Source organism: Hippoglossus hippoglossus, chromosome 20 (genome assembly GCF_009819705.1).
Source record: "Hippoglossus hippoglossus isolate fHipHip1 chromosome 20, fHipHip1.pri, whole genome shotgun sequence".
Taxonomy (NCBI): Eukaryota; Metazoa; Chordata; class Actinopteri; order Pleuronectiformes; family Pleuronectidae; genus Hippoglossus; species Hippoglossus hippoglossus.
In genome coordinates, this window is record NC_047170.1 from 1,941,286 (window position 1) to 1,965,144 (window position 23,859).

At 40.5% G+C, this 23,859-nt stretch overlaps 1 protein-coding gene across 1 annotated transcript in view; it reads right to left on the bottom strand.

The window, feature by feature from the left end:
- Positions 1-5,707: 5,707 nt before the first annotated feature.
- The window catches only part of vopp1 (VOPP1 WW domain binding protein), a 26,378-nt gene continuing 8,226 nt past the window's right edge, over positions 5,708-23,859 (bottom strand). The window contains exons 2-5 of the mRNA XM_034572592.1: positions 18,531-18,589; positions 13,591-13,668; positions 11,456-11,589; positions 5,708-6,544 (exon numbers count right to left, since the gene is read on the bottom strand). Of these exons, the coding sequence (XP_034428483.1) occupies positions 6,339-6,544; positions 11,456-11,589; positions 13,591-13,668; positions 18,531-18,589 (477 nt within the window). The 3' untranslated portion in view covers positions 5,708-6,338. The remainder of the gene's footprint in view (positions 6,545-11,455; positions 11,590-13,590; positions 13,669-18,530; positions 18,590-23,859) is intronic.

The window sequence follows — 23,859 nt, forward strand, 5'->3', positions numbered from 1 at the left end:
TTAAAGTGTGTGATTTAAATTAGGTCATTACTTTTATTATACTGCTTTTATTCATCGGCCTCACATCAGGCAGTTGAATCAGTTGAGTTTAATCAGGGCTGTGTTATAGCTTTGCCTAAAAGAGACATGGTGCTCTGTGTTTAGATGGTTGCCATGGTTTCAACATGGAGTTGAAATTACGCCTGTACATAATATCCCAAAATTCCGACAGCACATGAATGCACATAAATGCCTAATTCTCTTGCATAGATCTTGTCATGAATGTCATTGCATGAGGATAATGTGACATGTAAAACCATGTCGGTGTTTCCAGGTTCCCTGGTCCTGTTCAGTGTGTTTGATGGTGAATCGTGTCCTGGTCCCAGCAGAAGGGGGCATCAGTGGAGATGTGTTCAGTGTTTGACCTTTGCCCCCGTCTATGTATTTGATTTGAGCCTTGTTGTCATGATATGAATGTGTACGTTTCTTCTTTTTTTTCATTAAGCTTGTTTGTCTTAATTGTTCTTATTACTTTCTTTTTGGCTCAGACAGTGGGGAATAAAATGAATAGAGCACCTGTGCCAGTCATGTCTTGATTTATTCGTATTATTTCACCTAAAATTAATGAAGATGGTCGTGTGGTCATCGGTTTCTCACAGGGGCAGAAATAAATGAATTAAATATCAAACTGATTCAGCAAATGGATTTAAAATTAAACTGAGGAACTTGCAGTCAATTTATTAATAGTTTTGCTTTGGGATGAACAAACAACATCAAGTTCAATCATTAGTCGGTATCACATTTTATCAGAAGTGAAGTTTATTTACATATTTCACAATGTATAATATTATAAATTGAAATACTCCAAAGGAGGGAGGACACAGGGTCAAGATGCTTTTGCAATTGCAGAATCTGTTGCATAGTTTGACATGATCAAACGGAATACATTTTCTAATATTATGCTATATGTGAATTCCAATATTAAACAGCCAGAGACCGGAAGAGACTCTGTTGCTGCCGGGGCCACAAATGATTCTAACACAGAGTCCAAACAGGCTTGGCTGTTCTCAAAAGCTGTTCCAACCACATCTGGTGCCACAGGGGGATTCCACTGGAGGACAGGCTGCAGTTATTTAAATGTACGACAACCTGGTGGGAAGAAATTAGAGACTCTATGTAAATTCCTGACAGAAATTAATTTAGATAAAGTGCTGATAACCAGGTGAAAATTAGGTTTCCAATCTCTAAATGCAAAATATAACTATAGGCCAGATGACTGTGCACTTAAATTTGCCATTGATATGCCTGGTTCTCACAGAATGAATTTTCAATCTAATTGTGCCACTGATTTTTTAAAAATCTTTTTCTTTTTACTTCAATAGATTCAAAGCCTATTAAAATGTGTAGCATCTCATAAAAGTATGAAAAGACTTGGAAATCAGTGACTTGGTATCTCATAAATGATTCATAATCATGAGAAACCTTCAGAATCTATGTGATAGTACGTAAATGATGGTAAAATATATTGTTTCTCATAATTATTGGACACTATAGTTTTAGGTACCAAGTCACAAACAGAATAAATTTGAAGTACGTATTAAACATTTTTGTTTTGTTTTGGCAGAGTTGATCTTCAATATTTTACAGACATTCATGTCAAAATTCCCCTTTTTGTGACAAATGCCAAACAAGCGTCTGTGAGATCCATCCTCGGAGGAGAAAAAAGGTGGAATATTTGTTCTGTAAAAGCGATTGATCCTATTACCCATGTATCCACCAAGTTTCTTTGATTATTTTTACTTCATTTACTGTGCAACTCACAGAGTAAATGAAGACATTTTCATTAAATATCAACTGTTCAATGTCTCTTAATTTTCACAGCCTGTTGTCCAGAGGCCGTGGAACCTGTTATGGCCACCAGATGTAACTGCAATAACTGAAAGTCCTCAGTCCACCTTAAGGAAGAATAGGCCTCATGCAAGCACCAAGCAGACCAACAGTTTAGTGGGACATGTAGACGTGATAAAAGGGAACCTGTCGCATTCTTCCATTTTTCTCATATTTACAACTTTCTCTTAAAGTACAATTAAAATTCACGTGTTCTTGTTGTACCAATAATCCAGAGATATTTTGCCTTCACAGAAACAAAACACTTGAGACTCCTAATCCTAAATTAAATTCAATTAAAACCTTGTTGTGTATGAAAGTGGAGTTTAATGCAGTAAAATGAATGTCTGGTGCAGTGTTGGAGTGTGATGTGTGTCATGGCCTGCTGAGATTCTTGGATAAGGCCCGTGGTGCTTTCAGTGTGGTTGGTGCTTGTTGAGTGAACATGACTATGGGATGTCTGTGAGGACAAAGCTACAGAAAGAGCTCGGCTATCTGTTGAAACTACCACATCATCATCGTCCGAGTATTTATCGCAGCGAAAAACTCCAAACTGGAGCTAACATGTTCAACCCTTTTACAAACACACAGCACGGAAACAAGTCGTCTCGAGATTCTCTGAACATAAGCAATAAGGAACCATGAGCAAGCACATGTAAAGTCAAATATAATTAAAGAGATAAACTTCATGTCATAGATAGGAAACAGTTTGTTTGATATTTTGACAGAGGGAAGATTTGAACTTCAGTTGATTCTCATTAGATTTGATAAAACGTTATTTATCCTAATGTCATCTTGACAGTCAAAGTCATTTCCAGCCTCAAAATTACAGAGATTTGAAAAAAAACCTGAATTATCCAGTGTGAAATTGTGTTTAATTACACTTTTAGCTCAATGCAACTGTACTGCTCTTTTATTGTGTGTTACTGTGTTATTATGTTGTGGCTGTTTGTCAGTGCATGTCTGTATCTTGTTTTTGTCTTATTTTACCATATTGCCTTCAGGATTAATAAACTATTGTATTGTATTGTATTAAAAAGGTTAAGCTTCATGCCACTGATTGATCGATATCCAGGACCATATACCAGTAAACTGCAGAGCTGCTCATTAAATGTTTGTTTTTGTTAAAAATAAGAGCTCATCAGACAATAGGACATTTTCCTGATGACTTTTTTTTAAAAAAGGAGCATGATTTATTCATGCAGATCACTCAGTGCTGCCACTGGTGGCCAAATGGTTACTCCCAAATTGTCTGTGTTGAAGAGTTAGATTAAGAGTAACACTGATATTGCACAAGTATGAAGCTACAGCCAATAGCCAGCTAGCTTAGTTTAGGTTAAAGATAATCTGCGTCTCAATTCAGGGGCTGCATCCTTTGTCTACAGACGATTTAAACAGTTGTGTTTAGTGTCCCATGTGTACCACTGTACGGTCAAGTTGAAGCATGATACTCGAGCATCAGTCTCATCGCTTGCCAGCCCGGAAAGGATCACCTGTTGGAGATTCCCTCGGGAATGAAAGGACACATTTGAAGGAGCCGTCCACAGCCTGGTCGTACCTCTGTGACTCAGTCCGTCTTCATGTGCAGCCTCTAAAGGATGCAGCTCCTGAACTGAGACACAGCAACAGTGGGGCTCTGACTGAAGGCAGCAAAAAAATCTGCCTACCAACAAAACAAATTTCAAAAGCAGATCTGTAAGAAGGGACTGTCGCTCCCTCCTTCAGTCTCACTCACCACAGACACACTGAGTTACTTCACACCAACCAACAGGGGCTTGTTTGTGCACTTCACTTGATCTCAATCACCATATTGAACTCAACTATCAAACAGAGGTGTTCACGATAAATCACTTACACAATACCAGGGGGTGACTATGAAGAAATTGTTACGAGTAAGATTAAATAAACATATTTTACCACATATTTCAGGTATGAAAAGGCAGCCTGACTAAGGGCATCATCAAATAAGTTAATTAATATCAATTCTTTTAAATCTTAAGAAGTGTACATAAAGTCCTGATTAGGTCCAGTTCTTATCGTCCTCAGTTCAGTTTGGCTCCTCTCTCTCTCTCTGATTTTTTTCGAATCTCCACTTTGGGTTTGGTTTGCAATTAGCGTTTGATTTACCTGAGCAAAAGCTGTTGCCATGACAACTTTACCATTTATAAGTTTGAGATGTTCGTTTCAGCAACTTGGAGGAAAAGTGAACGTCGCAACCTCACGTTAAGTGTCGAGGAGACGATGTGATGTGAGCGGCCGTTAAACAGAACAGAGAGTGACAGTGTGGAGCAGCTGATTCTCCTTCACCAGGTCTGAAAGTGCACGCAGTGAGCTTCAGGGAAATAAGCCGAGTGAAGATCAGTTGCTTCCTAAAGTGTGCGAGGCTCTTGGCACGTAACACTCAGTGATGCAGCAGGAATGTCACATGAGGGATATGGATCAGTGCTGCAGCTCCTACAGCAACATCCCCCCCCCTCCCGGCTGCAGCATCTCACTCAGAGAGCAGGGGAACGGCCATTTACATTCACTTCCCTCCTTCCACTCCTCTATATTTTCAGTTTGAGCACATACAGACAGGATGGGATTTATTTAGTTACTTCCCCTTTTACTGTTTACTCATTTGTTTCAATTTGATTTTTATTTTTATAATTGTAAGTGCAGTCAATGCAGTAGCACAAAGTGTGTTTTCATACCTGTGTCTTTGCTCAACTTGAAAATGCCAGTAAAGAAGCTCTAAACGCAGTTAGATATGTTCTGTTTGTAATACTGTTGTGGCAAAGTTTAAACTCTAACTACATTCACATGGACACTAGTAATCTGAATATTGACCATATTCAGAATAAGACATTATTTAGATTATGATGTTGACATGAGTTGCGAATGGAATATTCCGTTCATATTCCGTTTGCTTGTTAAGGAGCACAGCCTGATTATGTAATTATGTCATTACGTCCAACGTTATTCTGCCAGCTTTAAAACCCCAACCTGAAAGTAGTTTATTTTACGATGATAACGTTTTCACCATTTTGCGTGTTTTATTTCTAATTTTGCTGAAGCTACAACTCCTTTCTATTTCTTCCTCTTGCCCAGGCAATGCTACATCAAGCATTTGGTAACTGCTGTGTGTCGATATCGCTAAATGCTGTGAAAACTTCAATAGGACATTATAATGCAAATAAGACGTATACATGTCTACATAATGCAACTAAGGTCGGAATAATCTCGGATTGTTTAAATTAAATGATTGCTTATTCCAAGTATGACCTTATTCAGGGTAAAGTCATCTGAAAGTGATGTCACTGTCTCATCCAGACTATTGCTGTAACCGGGTTAGAATCGGAATATTGACATCCATGACAACGCAGTCTCTGGCATTTCCTACTATCTCTATTCATGCAGATTTACTGCTCCCAAAAGCAAATCCAGTGTTTCTACAAAATGTGGATGTTTTCACTGCTGGTATGACCCGGCCTTAATATGCAGTAACACTCCCCAAGTTCAAATAACAGTGGATTTTCCTGCAGCACACATGATCCAACTCTGCTAGTGATACGGGACTGATAGTGTTGCTGGCTCGATGCCACAGAATGACGATGACTGATGATCATGTCAGCTGCAGACAGCTGTTACCTTCCAGAGTAACGTGATGGTGAAAACCAACTGTTTTACACCGTGAGCCAGAAAGTGTCTTTTCCGTACGCAGGAGCCAAGACTTTGCATTTGACACTGGAACAGCATCACTGTGTCCAGGTCTGAGGAGGTCAACTAAAAGCCTTAGTCAGTGTAACAGAACAATGAGCCACTCGCTGCTGTAGTGGCTCATTATACCGTTACATAACTGGACGACACATACTGTCATAAAAAATGCATCAGGAACTCATCATTTAGTAAAAAGCCCAGGCTGCAGTCAAATGCTGGATAGAGTGTCATGCGTGAAACTGTCTTTTAAGAACCGTTTGTATGTGGATGTGTTTCTGTAAAGTGTGTAATTACTTGTAATCAAAATTACCCGGCATTTGAATGCATTATGAGTTTGACAGGCATTGTTCTGTGTGCACAGATCTAGCTGGAGCAGCACAGGGAGGGAGGAGGGGAAGGTGACAGTGGGTAAATCCAAAATCTTCAGCTCAACGGGTCCATCGTCACTCGTCCTCAGTTCAACAGGGCCGGCACGCTCGCTGTACACACGGGTCCACAACTAATCAAAAGTAAAAGAGTCACTTCAGTTGAAGCAATGTGCATGTGTCTGTGTGTCTGTGTGTGTGTATGCGGGAATATGTGTGTTTGTGCATCTAAATTACTGGTACTGTGCCTTTTGGTCTTTTCCACAGAACAACAGATTGTGTTTTCCAAGTTTTACATCCAAAAAAGAAGAGTTGCAAACATTTGGCAGGCTTCCCCTTCCTCTTCATCATCTTCATCAGATCTTCATCTTTCTAGTCAAGTTTGATCTCCTCAGCGGACTGCAGACGTCACTTCTTGTCGCTGTTTTGAAATATTTGTTCGTAGGACGGTGGTGGGTGGTTGCAGTAGGACGGAGGTGGAGGATAGGAGCTCATCATCATATGGGCGGAGCCAGGCTGTGCTGCGTATGCTGGGTGGGTCATGGTGATCCCTGGGTCACCCCCCGTCATCCCATTGACCCCGAAGCCCTGCATACTTCCTGGCTGCTGGGACACTGGAAAAAAAAGAAGCAATGTGGTTAACATTTATCATCAGTTCACTTGTTTACAAATATGTATAATCTGTGGCTATATGATCATACACTGTCATATTTTATACATCATCAGCATCATGCTCTACTAGCTGTTCAGTTTATAATCTGAAAGATTTCCGTCTGGCTGGATTTATCGACACATTTATCGATTACTGGTGGTGACAGCAAATGTTTCGCCAAGTGCGAATGACAAATGTATTGACCATCGGGGGCAGCAAACACCCCTTGAGCTGGACTAAGATAATTGAAGTCTGAGTACATACCTGGCCTGAGATCTCACCTCAAGGCCCAGGTAGTTTCTGTCATTATCACATGAGGGAGGAAGAAGGGGAAGGAACTGAAGATGAAGACATTTCCATTTTGTCTGAGCACTATGATCACTATATATATATATATATATATATATATATCTCTATACTGGCTTAAGAGTTCATTTTTGAAAGTATTCTACTCAGAGAAAATGGAAATTTGAAAATGATGTGTTGAATATAGTCTCAACTGTCCTGTCATACTGCTGCTACTGCACAACTGACGCTGGATGTTTGGTGATAGGACAAAAAATGAAGTCGGAAAAATAATAGGGAAAAATAAGTATGTGTCAGAGAGAGAGAGAAACTGTGCAGTCAGCTGACCAGTGGCCTCTGGGAAACTGAGCTGTCTGCAGACATCCAGACAGAAGCTGTTACGGTGATGCAAGTATAAGAAAACTGCAGAAAATCCATTGACTTAAAGTATTTTTTTAATTAAAGTTAGTGTATGTGAAGCATTACTTCAGAACATGTCCACACTGACATGTTTTGGTTTCAAAATGCATCAGTGTTGCTACATGTATGCCCCCCCTTCAGTTTTTAATTGCCTAAATGTTGGAAACGCTGCCGGTTCGGTTTAAGTTAAAAATTTCTGACGTTATGTTTTAATCTGGATGGACAGAAAACGATGATATCACCCTTCTCCTCGTCTGATCAGTCACGACTCAACTAGTGGTGCGTACAAAGCGTTTCTAACACTGACTGTCAGTAACAGTTCCACTGTCATCAGGCTAAGAAAAGAAAATCCTGCTGTTCTCACCATTGCTGCTCCATGGTTGTATTATTTTCTGCAACAATCTGCAAGCCCAGTGTACGTGAATGTTCATGAGATATGAGATTTTATTTTTTTAAAGTAAAATCATTTATCTGGATGAAGAAAGAAAATTCATTTTAGAATGTTTTAAAACTAAAACATATTAGCGTGGACTCAGCACTATACTTCATCGGTGAGCACATGTTTTGTTTCAGTTCTTGCTGATGTCTGTGTATATCGGTATCTGCGTTAATGTTTTCCAAATATTTTTTTTTTATTTTACAGGATAAACCATTCAAAAAAGATGTGCATTTATATTTCCATTTTATGCATAAAATGGAAATATATATTTTTTTCAATTTAGTTGTGTTTGAAATATCATGCCTTATATGCCAGTATATAGGCATCTGAATTTTTATTTAAAGCATATCTGTTGTGCTGACGAAAAACATAAATCGTTTACTTTTGTAAATATTGTTTTGCTAATGATTCAACATTTGAAAGTACATATTTTCATCATGCCCAAATGCCCTGCCACATCCCCCCACCCCCCTCCCCTCCACCTCGCCACACAGCACCTCAGTCCACCAGAAACCCTGAGAAAATCCTATCTAGTTTCCTTCAGAATAGACTTTTACTTAGAGGTTATTATGGAGTTCTCCATTCAATTTCCTGCTTGGCTGCCTGACACAGAGTGAAGTCCCATTCATTTAATAGTAACACAATTAAAGACTTTATAGTGAGATAAGAGTTTTTTCTGCTGTCCTACTTTGCAACATCTCAAGTTTTAAATGGAACAGGACACAGCGCTGATGAGAACAAAACTGAGTTTTGATTAGTTTGTCAGTTATTCAGTTTAAAACCAATTCCCCTTGGCAGTAGAATCAAAAACACAGTATTTTGAAAGAGAAATAAACACTCATTTGAATAATGAACAAATGTCATACGCTAAAGATTTAGCTTCTGTGTACAGTGTTTACCAAACTCAGTAGAATTTCATCAGACAGCCTCCATCACACCCAATGTCTTGAATCCTCCCTTATCAGCGTCACAAAAAGCATTTCCACAAAACCTTTTGGTGAATAGTTGCCTTATCTGTCCAAATTAAACTCTTAACCCATCATATTCAGGTCCCATACTTTCACTATTACAAGACATGAGGTCTCTACATGAGATGGGAGTGGTAGTCACCTCCTGTGGGTCTGTGGACATTTCGTTTACAGCAGCAGACTGTAAGGGAAATGTAACATTTTGACCACAATATGATCATGTTAATTTCCTCTTTGATTGATCATGATTGAATCTCACACAATGTAACCTTGATCATGCTGTATCCTGTGCAACTGAATGAATCTTGGCCTGATTGCTTTAACTAAGGCATTGTTGTTGTCATGTCATCAGAAGATCCTGACCTTTGACTTTGTAACAACCCCAACCAGAGTGGGAGGGATGAGCCAAATGTATAAAGACAAAGAACTGTTTCCCATCGGTGTGCATATTACAAACTAACCTTTGTCGTATGCACCATGCTCTGGGCATTAAAGTGTGACAATACTGTTAGAGAATTGTGTCTCGTTCCTCGTTGTAAGAGTGGGATTGTAGAAATTGCCACGACAAGACCTATAAAGACGTATACGTCATCCTTTCAGGACTATTACAGTTAGTCTTTTCTCGAAATTCTTCCATTAGCTTTCTGGGATCCATTTCATCAATCAAAGTGCTGACTAATGCTTTTCAGTAGTCAGACTGTATATATATCAATGTCCATTTCTTAGCAACATGGCCAGAAGCAGCCGTACCATCCCCTTTCTGGATCTGGACTGATGAACTGATTTACTGACATTGGCTTGTTGGCTTTTCCACATGTGCGCCAAAAGCTTAAAGGGATAGTTCACCCAAAAATGAAAGTTCACTCATTATCCTCTCATCGCTATGCCGATGGAGGGGCGGGTGAAGTGTACTTCCAGTCGGCAGTTCGAGCCCCAGTCTTCCCCATCTGCATGCCGAAGTGTCCTTGGGCAAGATGCTGAACCCTGAATTGGCCCTCATAGAACAACAAAGTGCTGCTAATAGATGCACTGTATGAATGTGTGTGTGAATGGGTGAAACTGTACTGTAAAGAGCTTTGAGTGGTCATCAAGACTAGAAAAGCGCTATATAAATACAAAACCATTTACCATTTACTTCTTCAAATTTAAAAAAACAACAGAAAGGGAGGGTTAAAGAGGACTTATAGGCTTAAAACATGGTGTAAGTTAAACCGTTTCGAGTCGAATTCGGATGACACCACAGGAGCAGTATGGAGACATGTTATGTTTTTTTTTTCGTTTGAAGAATCAGTCACCATTTACTTCAACTGTATTAGATTTGGCTGTAACTGTGTATCCCTGAGACCACACCCACCCCGCCATCGGCATAGTGGTGAGTTGATAATGAGTGAATTATTATGTTTGGATGAACTCTCTCTTTAAAGAGTTAAAGATAAAGCTTGAAAGCATCACAGACACCCTCCTTGTGTTTTAATGCAGCTATTTCCAGCACTGTAAGTTTTATTTATTCATTCATTTGTCAAACAAACACCTACAAACTATAATCAGCGGTTTCATCATCATCAAATATCACAGAAATTATCAGTAGATTTGATTGAAAATTACCAAACACATCCTGTGATATTTCACATCAGCTCCAAATAATAATATTTGATTTGGTCTAAACCTTTTTATTTTTATTCAATTTCTTTTTTCATGAAAGCCCTTTAATGGAGGAAATGGTTGATGGCTGCTCTATAAATAGATGTTAAAGAAATGAGGCTAGTTAAGAATAGACATCAAATACTGTGTCATATAATCTGTGAGTGCAGTGTCTACACACAGATGTCTCGTGGACCACAGCCGTAGATCTCACCAGCTTCCATTCTGGGAGAAAAAGATAATAAATGACCAAAACACTGGTGTATAGTGCGGTTTTGTCAGTTGTATTGTTTCTCTTTTTTTTTTGTATTGTGTAAATGCTTCCTTGAGGATCATAATTCTATTCATAATTTGGACGTTATCTTAATTAGTCCAGTTGCCAGAAAATATTCTCCTCTTACACATTTTTTCTTGTTGTCCTTTGTCCTACTTCTGATCTTACCGGCTATTTTAATCATTTTATAATGTTTTGTTTTAACTTGTTTTTTTATTTGTCTTTTCTCTCATCCGTAACATTTTAATTTCTGTACATGTGCTCTATTGCTGTGTTATCTTCGAATTGAAAATTAACTATTCTAAATTAAACCTTATCAAATTTATTTAAATGGTTTCTTCTAGTTTGCTTTTCAACTCTTTATCATTTGCCTTCAATTTTTCATTTTTAACTTTTTAGCACCTAGTAATTGTGTTTTGAAAGATACTACATTAGGGTACCACAGGGGCGGCTGTGGCTGAGGGGTAGAGTGGTCGTCCTCCAAGGTCGGCAGTTCGATCCCCAGTCTTCCCCATCTGCATGCCGAAGTGTCCTTGGGCAAGATGTTGAACCCTGAATTGCCCCTCATAGAACAACAAAGTGCTGCTAATAGATGCACTGTATGAATGTGTGTGTGAATGGGTGAATGTAAAACTGTACTGTAAAGAGCTTTAAGTGGTCATCAAGACTAGAAAAGCGCTATATAAATACAAAACCATTTACATTATATAAATAAAGTTTTATTATTCATTCTTATTGTCATTTCATGTAGAGTGAAATCTAAAAACTCTTAACACAGTGAGACAAAGGCTTCTGTGACCTGGACTCACTGAACTTTGCCCTCACAGCGTTTGAATCTTACAGTACCTGGTGAGGTGACAGGGTGCCTGGTGAAGGAGACGTTGAATGCTGGCTCGTCTCTCAGAGGGGACGGATACATCCGTCTGCGGATGAAGAAACCAGCACCACAGCAGAACAGCACCCCCATCATCAGCAGCACCCTGTGAGAAAGAGAACGGACCTTTCACCAACCCAACAGCATGAGCAGAGAGACTCCAGTGTGGAAGGAGAATCGAGGACAGATCAATCTTGGGCGGGGTTTCAATTCAATTTAAGAGGTGCATGATTATCTTAATGCTTTGTGAGACTACATCCACACTTCAGGCCGATTTATACCCGACGTTAGATACGTACACGGAAACAGATGGAGCCTTCTGTCTGTACTTTGCTTGAATTTCGCCGCTGCAAATGAACGTAGCAGAGACCCGACAGTTCGTGAATACACGCATTGGGGAATGTATGAACCAACTTAAGCGACATGAGCACGATTAAGTCGGTTAGAGGTTCTAAATGTTGGTTTCCATACATTTTTGGTTAATTGCCAAACCCTAGTATGAAGCAAAGCAAATTCTTTTTAAAGCAGAGAATATGACCTTAGTGTCTTAATACCCATTAGAACCAAATATTTCAAACTCTTACATGTTCAAATAGTCCCAGACCTCATATAAGAGACATCCTCAGGACAAGACTCAGGAATTTCCAGGCAAATATCAGTTAATTCCAGTGGATTCGACATGATTAGTAGATTCACTCACTAGGACTCGTGTAGATCTCAACTTCAGGGAGCCTGATGTTTAAAGGGGACATAGCATGCCCATTTTACCACAAGTTGATATGGTTCCTTGGGGTCTTAATGAAATGTCTGTAACATACTTTGGTCAAAATACCACAAGGATCATTTCAAACAGCACCCTTTTTACCCTGTATAAAACAGCCCTCCACAGAGTGACCTGTTTTGAGTGCCTGTTCCTTTAAATGCTAATGAGCCAGCTCCCCCCTCCCCCTCTCCCCCCATGATTTTAAACGATATAAATTACATATTTTATATGATATAAATTATCAAATATGCATCCCATACTTTGTATTCCCCTTCTGTTGTCCTGGAGTTTTAATTTTCCCAATCACATAATTAAATGTCCCCCTCTGCCCATCCACTACAAGCACACAAGCAGACAGACAGAGAGAGAGAGAGAGGGGTGGGGGGGGGGGGCTATGAAGACCATCATTTACCCCCGAACTCCGACATTCAACGGGTACAACAACAAGCGGAGAAAGCAGAATCGCGGGCTGACCTTATATATACAGTCTATGGGGCTGACCAGCGCGGAGAAATGCTCGTCCCGTGTGAACAGCCACGCGGCTGCGCACTTGAGAACGGCGCTGCGCTGCCTCGCAGCTGCGCTTCCGTGTCCGGTGTTAACCCGGCGTAACTACTGTAACCCGGCGTACAGTAGTGCTGAACACTGCGGAAGTCTTCCACACAGCTGGCAGTGTGGAAGACCACTGCGAGGCAGCGCAGCGCCGTTCTCAAGCGCTGCCTCCGGTGTAAACCCGGCGTGACGAGTGTGGGGGGACGGGGGGGGGGTTGAGGTGGGGGTGGGCCAAGACCATGTAGGGAGACTTCCAGTTCCTTGTTACGACACAAAACCCAGGAAGCTCAATCGAGTCGCTCAAGCATGACGTTTCTGACTTAGAGGAATCATAACAAAACGCACGAGTGTTTTTCCCCCAGAGTTTTTGGGTTGGTAGACATGCCAGATACCCACATTAACCTGTAGAAGCACTAACAAAGTGGAATTTGCATGCTATGTCCCCTTTAATAAACAAACATAAACTGCAGAAACAGGAGGTTTTTTTCCCACAGTGTCTACACTCCCCACTGCCTAAGAGAAGCTGAGCACACAGAGTATAGAGCATGTTCCACCCAGTACTTAGGTGATTTGTGTAGTTTAAGACATGACATTTTAGTAATAACTGATAAGAACAAAACAAAGTCATTTTCATCCACCAGTGAAATGTGTTGATAAAGATGATACGGTGCATTTATATATTTGTAGGAACATTAACTGCGTCACCAAGCTTCTGAATTTTAGAATGACATGTTCACTGGGTATTTTAATCTCTCTATCTGAAGAGAAAACAGTGGAGCTGCACCAACTCACCAGAAATACCATAGTCTCTGGATGGACAGGGCCCTCACACAGCAGCGAGTCCCACAGCAGTCCTCATAAGAGCGACATCTGAAACAAAGAGGCACAGTGAGCCGTGCAGTTCAGCAACAGGCAGGGGAAGTTTACTGGTACAGCACATGTCAACAGCAAGCCAATAGACAGTGCTTCACATGGAGGCCATTAGCACAAAGACATATAAGATATGACAAAAGAAGGCATTTAGATAGAATTTAAAGAGTTCAATTGAGAATTCAAAAATAGACAGTAGATCAGAAATGTATTTTGGCCCCAAACCAATTTAGTGCTTTATAAACCAACTGTAGCATTTAGATGCTAATTCTTTGACACACAGGGAGCCAGTGTAAAGATCTGGGAGCTGGAGTGAGATGATCCACTGTCTTGATGTTAATGAGGACTCAGTCATCAGCGTTTTCAATCAGCTGCAGCTTTATGATCGGTTTTATTGAGAGACCTGTAAATACACTATTGCAATAATCAAGTCGTCTGAAGATAAATGCATCGACACGTTTGCCAAGTCCTTCAATCCTCCATATGTTCTTAAAGTGGTAACAGGCTGATTATCTAAATAAAATTACACCACCTGGCTTGGTTTATGGTTTCAGTTATTATTTTCAATTATCAATTATTGATTTATTCATTATTTTTCCATTATGTGGGGTAGTGGGATGATGAACAGTAGAGACTCGAGGATGGAGCCTTGGGGAATTCCACATAATTTGTGTCCACTCAAATGTGTAATTACCAAGTTGTCCCTGTTACAATAACACACAATAACACAAATACTCTCAAAATAAACACATGCTGTGCTCTCTGTACGTGTAACACACTGTCTAATATCAAGATGTTTGATGACTGTTAAATTGTATAGAGTCAGGGACAGAGTCACAACCAGACTCCCTTACCCATAAATAATTTATTCAACAAACTGATAAATGCGGTTCGATCCTCTGCATGACAAAGTGTCCTTGAGCAAGACACTGAACCCCCAATTGCCCCTATTGGCTGTGCTGTTCTCATAGAAAAAGTGCTGCCCATAGATGCACATGGACACATGAACAGGACAGTACAGCATTAGTTTGCCACATGAGGTTTCTGCACTATGCAGAAAACCTTGTTACAGAGAGACGTTCCAAATATAACAAATTCATTTGAGCAATACAGACCATACGTCAGTCACCGTGGACATGTGGTCCCAAAGATTCAATTCAATTTTATCTGTATAGCGCCAAATCATAATATACATTATCTATCAATCACTTGACATAGAAGTCAAGACCTTAAAAAATACAGACTAACCAGTAAACAGTTCCCACAACGAGCAACTACTTCCTGTCTCTATACTGTACAGGACGCAGAGCCTCACTGTAGTGCACAAGCAGACACAGGTGTAATGTAATGTAATGGTGCCATTAATCACATTTTCTGCTTTGTAAACTAAACTTTTCAAAGTTTCATCCTGGCGGCCAAATATACAGAACAGACACCAGCTGTGATTGATCAGTCGGTGGAGAGCTACAGAAAAGCTGCATTAATACAGCTGAAATAGCAACAAAGGTGTGCGTGTGTGTGTGTGTGTGTGCATGCGTGCGTGCGTGCGTGTGCGTGTGCGTGTGTGTGATAGACGACTGTGGATAACCACCATGACAGCGCAAACCTCAGACTCACGGTGCTGTCTGGCATTTCAGCAGCAGACCTGGGCTGAGCGTCCCTGGAGGCCCCCGGGCCCAAAGCATGAAGTTCAGTAGAATGTTTTGCATTGAGCCACATTTACGACAACTCCTGCTGTATTCACTGCCTGTTCGCATTCATAAATATTCTTAGTAGCTACTCGAGGTATGGCAGAGAATTTAGAATCAATTCCAATCAGAGTTTTTCAAAGTTTGAATGAGTGGAATCTCAGGAGACCCTCATTTCAAAGTTATAAGATCTTTCATCCTAACTTTGAGATATAGTAAGTGATCAGATTAGTTTTTTCTTCTCAGGAATGAATGAGTAAAAATTATAGCTTAATGGTATTTATTTGCATGCTTTTATTTGCAAAGGGAAAAACTCTAGAAAATGAAGTGATAATTATTTATTCACTCATATTATCTGTGTCAAATCCATCTTATCCTTGAATACCACAAATCAGTCTTTCATTTGCTGACCCTTATGACATCATCTTGTCTTCAGACAAAGAGACTGAGACACTGAGTTGAAAGAATAACATGAGAAATGAGCAGTGAGGCTTAAAATCCTCCAGCTAAGACTCTTAAATTCGGTTGCAGCTAAAGCGCCGCAGAACCGTGGAAAAGGCAGATGTGGAGGAAAAGATACGTTAAGAGTCTTACAACAGGAATTAGGCTAAAACCCTCTGAATGATGTGGTTCGGGCTTGAACTTAACAAGGGGCAGAGACATTTCACTTTCATTTCTCTGTGTGGGAAACGTGACTGCTACGGTAAGAAGGGTCAGTGTCAGGGCAACAGAGGCTCTTCTCCACTCTACATCTGTCGTGTAGACCCGTGGGTTCATAACAAACAGTAATCTGATCAGTGGGGCTGCACCAGGAGTCATTAGACATTTAATGTATATGTAGATTGTGCGGCATCAGAAAATGGATTGAGCTCCGGAACTAATAAATAATTGTTTAAAGTAACATTGTTAAAACTTTGCTGCGAGTCACCTGTTGAGTACAAAGGAAAAATAAATAATGATTCTGAAAGTGTCTGAACAACACACAAAGAGAACGTTACACCAAGCGTCCGAGCTAAGTGGGCTAATTTTTATATGTTTCAAATGATAAGGTCTTGGGGCATCATTAACCTTACAATGTTCGACCTCCAAGAGATCCACTTGTTACTGAACCACTGTGATTCCGACCAATCAGCCGCCCTTCGAGTGAGAAACCACTGGTAAATGGTAAATTATCTGTATTTAAATTGCACTTTTCTAGTCACGCCGAACAAGGGAGATGGGGATCGAACCAACTACTCTCTTGTCCTTGTAAAGTGTCTGGAGTAACTACTGGCAGCTATCAATGACAGCATCATCAATGACTGCTCCTTAATAGGTTAGTTATGCTATAGCATTAGATATATCAAAAGGCTTTTCTCCATGGAAAAGATGATGCCACTCTGACTGGCTTTAGCAGCTGTCACAGGCCGTGATCAACAGATGGTTCATCACCTGCCATGAAGGCACCAGACCGATTCCAATAAAGATTCCCAGGATGGTTCTGTGTAATGAACCATCTGGCACATCAGGTTAGGTTGTCCTGTACCCTTTGTATTTCCTGCCTGTCTTTATACTGAATATACAATCTTCCCCACAAGCTGCGTACAGCTCCAACAGCTTTCACCCAGAAGACAGGAAGCTTAGATGTTGCCTGAAAGGTGAAATCCAGGGCAGAAAAAAGTTTGCAGTTTGTAAAGTTTAAGAGCTGTGCACCAATTTTGACATTTTGACAGTGAAGCAATGTTACTTAAACTATAGGTTGAAATTGGGGTTTCTAAATTAAGGTTTCTGCTGGAGTAGCCAATTAAAATCAATGCTGTTTTGTCATTTAAGTTTTACTCAATCTTTTAATATACATTCTTTTCCTTCCTTTCCATCTTGAGACTGGAATCACAGCAGTGCTTCATGATATCCTCATACAGTAATATGGTTTATTCTCCGGGTTTAACCTGAGAGAGAAAACAGTTTGCCGGAGGCCGGAGGAAGAGGAGACAGAGAGTAGGAAAGGGAGGAGGTGTCAGAGTTGTTTTTCATTACTAAGGTCATCTCTCCTCACTGACACTCTGTCTCTTTCTCTCTTCCTCATCGCAGCTGAAGCTGTGGCCGGCAGCTAGAGAGCAAACTAAATGGATGAAAGTTTAAACTGTGGGAGAAGCCTGTCGTCTGTGTAATCAGTAAAACACAATGGGCCTCATTCACCAACCGTTCTTTGGCTTCCTCTTCCTAAAACCCACTTGAGGAAACACTTTTACTGAAGAGCTCATCTTACGCACACTTGATAAATGAAACACTTGTGTAAAACAGGCAAAAAAGAAAGAATAGAAAGTTCTTATAGAGATAGAAGATATTGGTGAATTAGGCCCAATGAGCTTCCCTCAACACAGTTTAACCCTCAATAGCTTTGAAAATAACAATATGTTGAACTTGTTCATGAACCCACATAGATTTAACCAAGAAGTCTCCATCAAACAGTCCAAACGCTGGCAGGCATACCAGACCTTTGTTGTCAAGGTTACAATATTAAATACACAGAGTGTACCAGCAGCAGGAAACCAGACCTTCTTCATTCAGTATTCATTCATAAATATTCAGTGTAGCTCATGAAACTGTCATAAAAACATGGTTATAGGTTGTGGAGCAGTTATGGACAGAACAAACAAAATACTTTGTATTCAATGAAACAATGAAAAGATATTGTGATCTAATGTTGAAATATTTCTCAATCTAAGTTGTTGTGATCACTTTAATTTCCTGCGTGTGTTTTACACTAAATGCATGTTCACATTAAAGTGATGATGGGCCTTGTTTCCAGAAGAACATGACCAAATATTCACTTTCCAACGTTTTTCTACGACTAGATGAAGACATTTGAAACACTTTTTGTTTTAGATTTGTTTTAGGCTTTATTACATATATATTACATTATGTTCAAAAGGCAAGAACTGATGATACTGTCTATCTTATTAATTACAAATAATAAGTATCTGTTGTAAAAGAAAGGACCCACATCATTAAGCAAATCAGTTTTCAACAGATCCCTTGTTCATCCATCCCAGACTTGTTGGATCAGGCTGTACAGCCAAACGGTGGAGTATCAGATGTCTGTGTAGTGGCTATAGAGATGGACAGACAAGGCTTTTGTGTGCAGAGTTTTAGTTTCATTGGTTTAAAGTTGTAGAACATCGTGGTACTTACATGAAGTAGATGGGGTATCCGCCTTCAAAATACCAGCAGTACTTTTTCGCCCCTACACACTGTAACAGAGAAGGACAGATTATTAAAGACTGACACTAAAACACACACGCAATGAACAGAAACCACCCAGAGAAGATGTTAGTGCTGGACAAATCTTTTCTTCTAAAACACAGGACAGAGACAAACTGACACGTCAGCCAATCAACTTGCATGGATCTTCGCAATGACAGCGGACATGGGTCAGAGGCGGGGTTACAGCAGGTCCCCAGTATATCACAGAGCCAACATACAGAGACAAACAACCATTCACTTTCACATTCACACCTATATGGTTACCTTTAACCGAACTGTAACCAAAATCCTAACTCAAATCTGCATGTGTCGTGGGAGGAAGCTGGAGTACCCAGAGAAAGTACACAGGGAGAACACTCCACCAAGGCCAAACCCGGATTCGAACCAACGACCTTCATGAAATGTAATTGCTTACTACTGCACCCTCTGTGCGGCTAGTTAGAATAAGTTACTTAGTTAAATATCTTAAGTGGAAGCCAATTTGTTGTTATATCACATGTACAACAACTTATTTCACACATGTGTTGCATCTTCTACTAATCTATATTTATTTTCAGCACTTATTGTCCATCCATCCATCATCTATTGCGTGTCTGGTTGGGGGGGTTCTCCTCATTGGCTCAAAGTCCACACTCTCCAAAACCCAGTCCTTTAACATCTCCATTGATGGTTGCCTGGTCCAAGTCTAGCCTTGGTCTAATTCTGGACATTACCCTCTCTTTCTGCCCCCATATCAATATTATCTCACGCTCTTCCCAGATAAACTCTTACAACCCCTCCAAACCATCCAAACCTCTGCTGCTAGGATGATAGGATCATTATTCACACCAAAGCTACAGGCCTCATCCCACCACACCTCATCCAGCTTCACTGACTTCCAGTGCAACAAATAAATCTGAGCTGAGCAGTAATATGTACTGCTCAGCTTTAAAACCTTCCATTACCAGGCTCACCATCACACCTGCTGTACCTTCTCCATCCACACACCAGTGCTCTTCCTCGGCTGCTCCTCTCTCTGTCCCCACATCTTAACTCAGCACTATGGAGCTGCTCTTGTTGAGATATCTATGTTTTACCTGTATCCTATGAATAATATCAGCTGTATAGTCCATATAATCAATAGTGCATAATACAAAGTATAAACTGTCACTGTAGCCTGTGTAACTGAAACAACATGTTTATGACAGTTGGTTCCTCAAACAAACTGTGAGCCAGAGAGGTGGAAACAGGAACTTGATACCCAGACAATACTTTGAATAAGCTTATGCTACAACTGGTAGTTTCTTAGAATGATGTCTAGACTGTTGACTCAGAACGGGCAGGGTCAGGCACAGGGCACAACCTCAGAGAGAGCGACAAAACAGGAACCAGGCATAGCAACTGACTGGTAACCAAGCACATGAACATGTGACAATCTGATAGTAAAATACGGTTTGAAGTAAAGAATCTGCACCGCTGTACATTGAGGAAGCAGCATATATTAGACCAATAACTGAGTCTCCAAAAGAAGGACCTCCTCTGTGCCGCACCCTGGGTCTTATTATATATACTGTGGACTTTGGAAGAAACGGGGCTTCTTCTCGACATGATCCAGAGAACCTGGTGACGTGTCCGGCAGAACCCCAGAGACTCTCTGTAAGTATTGTTCTTATACAATAAACTTGATACTGTGAAACTTTTGAACATGGATCTTGTCTAAATCATTGCCTTTCCCACTTGAACCTCGAATCCACGAACACGACGCTGTCCGGTCCGGACGGGACCGGGCTCGACACTCTGCACCTTGAATCTGGAGCTTTCTGTCACATCCACAGCTGGACTCTATTGGACTGTTGTAAGACTGCTGTGTCTTTGCCCCTTCATCTGATTTTCACCTTGGTTTTACTTTCTTGTGTCACATGTTGTATTGGCAGGTGTCTGCATCTCCTTATCCGATTTGAACACTTCATTTTAATCATTCATGTGTTTATTTGATAGGATTATTGATACGTATCCTTGTGTAGAAATATAACGTTTTATTATTATCGATAAAAGTCTTTGCTTTAATATTTCATTTTCCATATTATGTATACTCGCTTTTTTCCAGTGAATTGATGATGATCACGGCTGGATGTCTTGGGTCTGTGTTTCAAACCCATGAAATGTGGCCGACAAACGTGTCCTTCCAACCCCAAGCAACCCGGGTTCAACTGGGTGGATCCTTCCCAGCCCAAAATATCACAGGGTTCATTGCGCTTCAGTGACAAACTGTTTTTAAATTTAAATATCTGCTTTAACTCACGTCCTCCGAAGGATGCTCACATAAGCTCCGCACCAGCTTAACCACACAGACTATTCATAGTTTGTTAGGATCCTTCAAGATGGGCTTTTCACAGGAAGCTTTTCTGAGCCCCTTTCATGAAGCCCCTTCTGGTATGAGGCAACATAAACAGAAAATGGAATCATTCATATAACGATTTGATGGTCTTAATGCTTTGCTTTAAGAGTCACATCGACCCATTCACATTCACACAGCGGGGGTCGTCCACTAACCAGAAGGTAATCGTTCATTCCCCAGCTCCTCTGGTATTCGAAAGCTGAAGTGTCCTTGGGCAAGATACTGAACGTCAAATTGCCCCTGACGGCTTATAGCAGCGCTGTATGAATGTATGGGTAATCGTGGCTTGCTCTGTAAAGTGCTTTGAGGGGTCGAAAAGACTAGAAAAGCTCTTTCTAAACACAAACCATTTACAGTCCATTCAGAGTCCTGGCACTTTGTGTGTCAACTACATTTTAACTGGGCGATACATCTTGAGATTGTGAAAAGAAGCTTGCATCAACAAAGATAGCTTGCTAACTTCACACAGAAAGACCAAGGCTATAGGAGACCTTTCAATCATCGTAATAAAAAATGATCCTATAGTCGTTGATGGATTGTAAAGGTCCTACAAAACAGATCCATCTTACTCATCAAACCCAGGAAGGAATCAATCTATTGTATCATATTGTTTTGTTGTAGAAATTGCAACAGACCAACAATAACATGCAGAGCAGTGCTCTCAATGAGGATCCCCCAGCATCCTCTGAGTCTGATCCCCTCTCTTCCATTACCGGCTCCACTTCACAATACACAGAGCACCAATGCTGACATGCTGGAGAGCGCTTTTAATGAACTGCCTTTGAAATCTTAAGAAAACACCCCGCTTTGTAAGTGACATAAAGGGTTTTAAGGCTTTATCACTCTGGGTCCTGCAAAGAGGGAAGGAGAGAGGGAAGGAGTGAGGGAAGGAGTGAGGGAAAGACTGAGAGAAAGACAGAGGGAAGGGAAGAGAGGAAAGCGTGCTAAATGAAGTGGATGAGACTGCAGGGATGTGTTGTGCCTCAGGGTGGGAGGCGGCACGCACATCATCACGTTCCATGAAGATGGAGACATTTTTTTCAGGGATAAAAAATTTAACTGGAGTCTAAATGGCGACACCCACAGTAATACAATTTTCATTTTTAAATACATCACATTCACTAGGTTTACGCCTCCTGTCCATCCAACTGCAGACACTTTTAAAACTGACAATCTTGAAACAAAGCTGGGCCCTGTTTTAGTTTGATGGTTGTGTTTTTGTCTGAAAGAGCAGACATCCACACTTGCTTCCTGACTGAGTCGCATCCATGAGTCTTAGAGCTTCTATCACGTGAACCTGTACCAGAGGGAAACCAACTGCATCATCCTCCACTCCCGGCGCCAACGGTTGCTAATCTTGTTTTCTTCTCTAGCAGCTGATGTACAGTCAGAATCTGTCTTGTAATGCTGTGGGTTGTACATACCCAGTGTCTGTGAACTGTCACGTGATATGTGTTAATACGGACACAGATTGTTTCGGATATATATAAAGCTAAAATGCTTGTCTGGATGGAGAGAAGTATTAGTGTGGACGTAGCCTTGATCCAAATATGGTTTTCATATGTTTATGAAATTGAAGTGACATTTAGTCATATCCTTTTCTTCTGCTCTAAACTCAATTAACTCCAGTAGGTGATTAAAAACCCCTCAGGATTAAGGAAATGAAAAGTAGCCCAGTGAACTGATTACAGTTTTCTTTTGGAGTATCATCTGCAGGTGCAGCAACCTCTCATTCCCTCGGAGCAGCTCTCCTCAGTTACATGAACAATGTCAATTACCACCGACTTCTGGTTAGAGGACGACCCGCTCTACCTCCTGAGCCACAGCCTCTGATTCTATTTTTAGCAGTGTTTTGTAATAATTGCTTGGATGTTAAGTTTATAGTTTTTTGTGGCCTATGTTGCTGTAACTACAGTATATTACTGACTAGATGCAAAGATTTAAAAAAAAACATAAAAGAAATAGTGATGTATAAGACTAACTGTTTTATGTATTTCCCTTTATTTATGCATTAACTGTGTTATTACATAGGCTGTATACAAAGTTGCTATAGTTTAAATGTTTTGATTTTCTAAAATGGGGTGAAACTTAGACTGACTCATGATTGGTCAAGTGTAATCGTTTGTATCTGGGATATTTTGGCTTCATTTCTGGATTGTGGAAATGGAGACGCATCGTCCTTCTTTATTTACTGTCCGTGTAAATTGTGAATGAACTGTTTTTCATTGTGATGTCCAGCAGGGAGCATCACAGGCCTTTCAATGATAAATACAATCACTGTCTTCACCTCTTATGACATTGAGACTGGCAGGTACCTTGTGGTTTTAGGGGTTTGGGTTGTAGTACAGGAAGCTGTAGAGGGGTTTTCTTGCCACAGTCCCTGGTGCAGCTATATGGATTTGCCCTTCAGCATTTTACTTAGTGATATGATATTATGAAAGAATAATTTAAACCCACATTTAAAGAATATTTGTGTGAAATCCTTGAAATGTCCGACCACTATCAATCTAAAGTATTAATTATGTGTAAATAGGCATGAAAAGATTGTAAAACCCAACCTGAGGCAGAAAAGAAATTCTGCTGCTGATAGAGCAGGAACCGAGGGAAGACTGAGGGAAGATGGAGGAATGTGAGTTACTTATTTTTTGCACTCCTAATGAATTTAATTATATTATAATAATTTGTAACTCTTCAACTTAAGTCCAAACTTCTACATTCAGCAGTGATGTCTGACCCAGTGCGGAGAGCAGAGCTGTGGGCAGGTCGAGTTGTTGTGGTGGCTTCCAACATGCCAGCACAATGGCTTATTTGTCAGGCTGCTGGTGGAGAATGGGAAGATCAGAGAAAAGCCTCCCATCCCCTTTCACTCAGACGATGTAC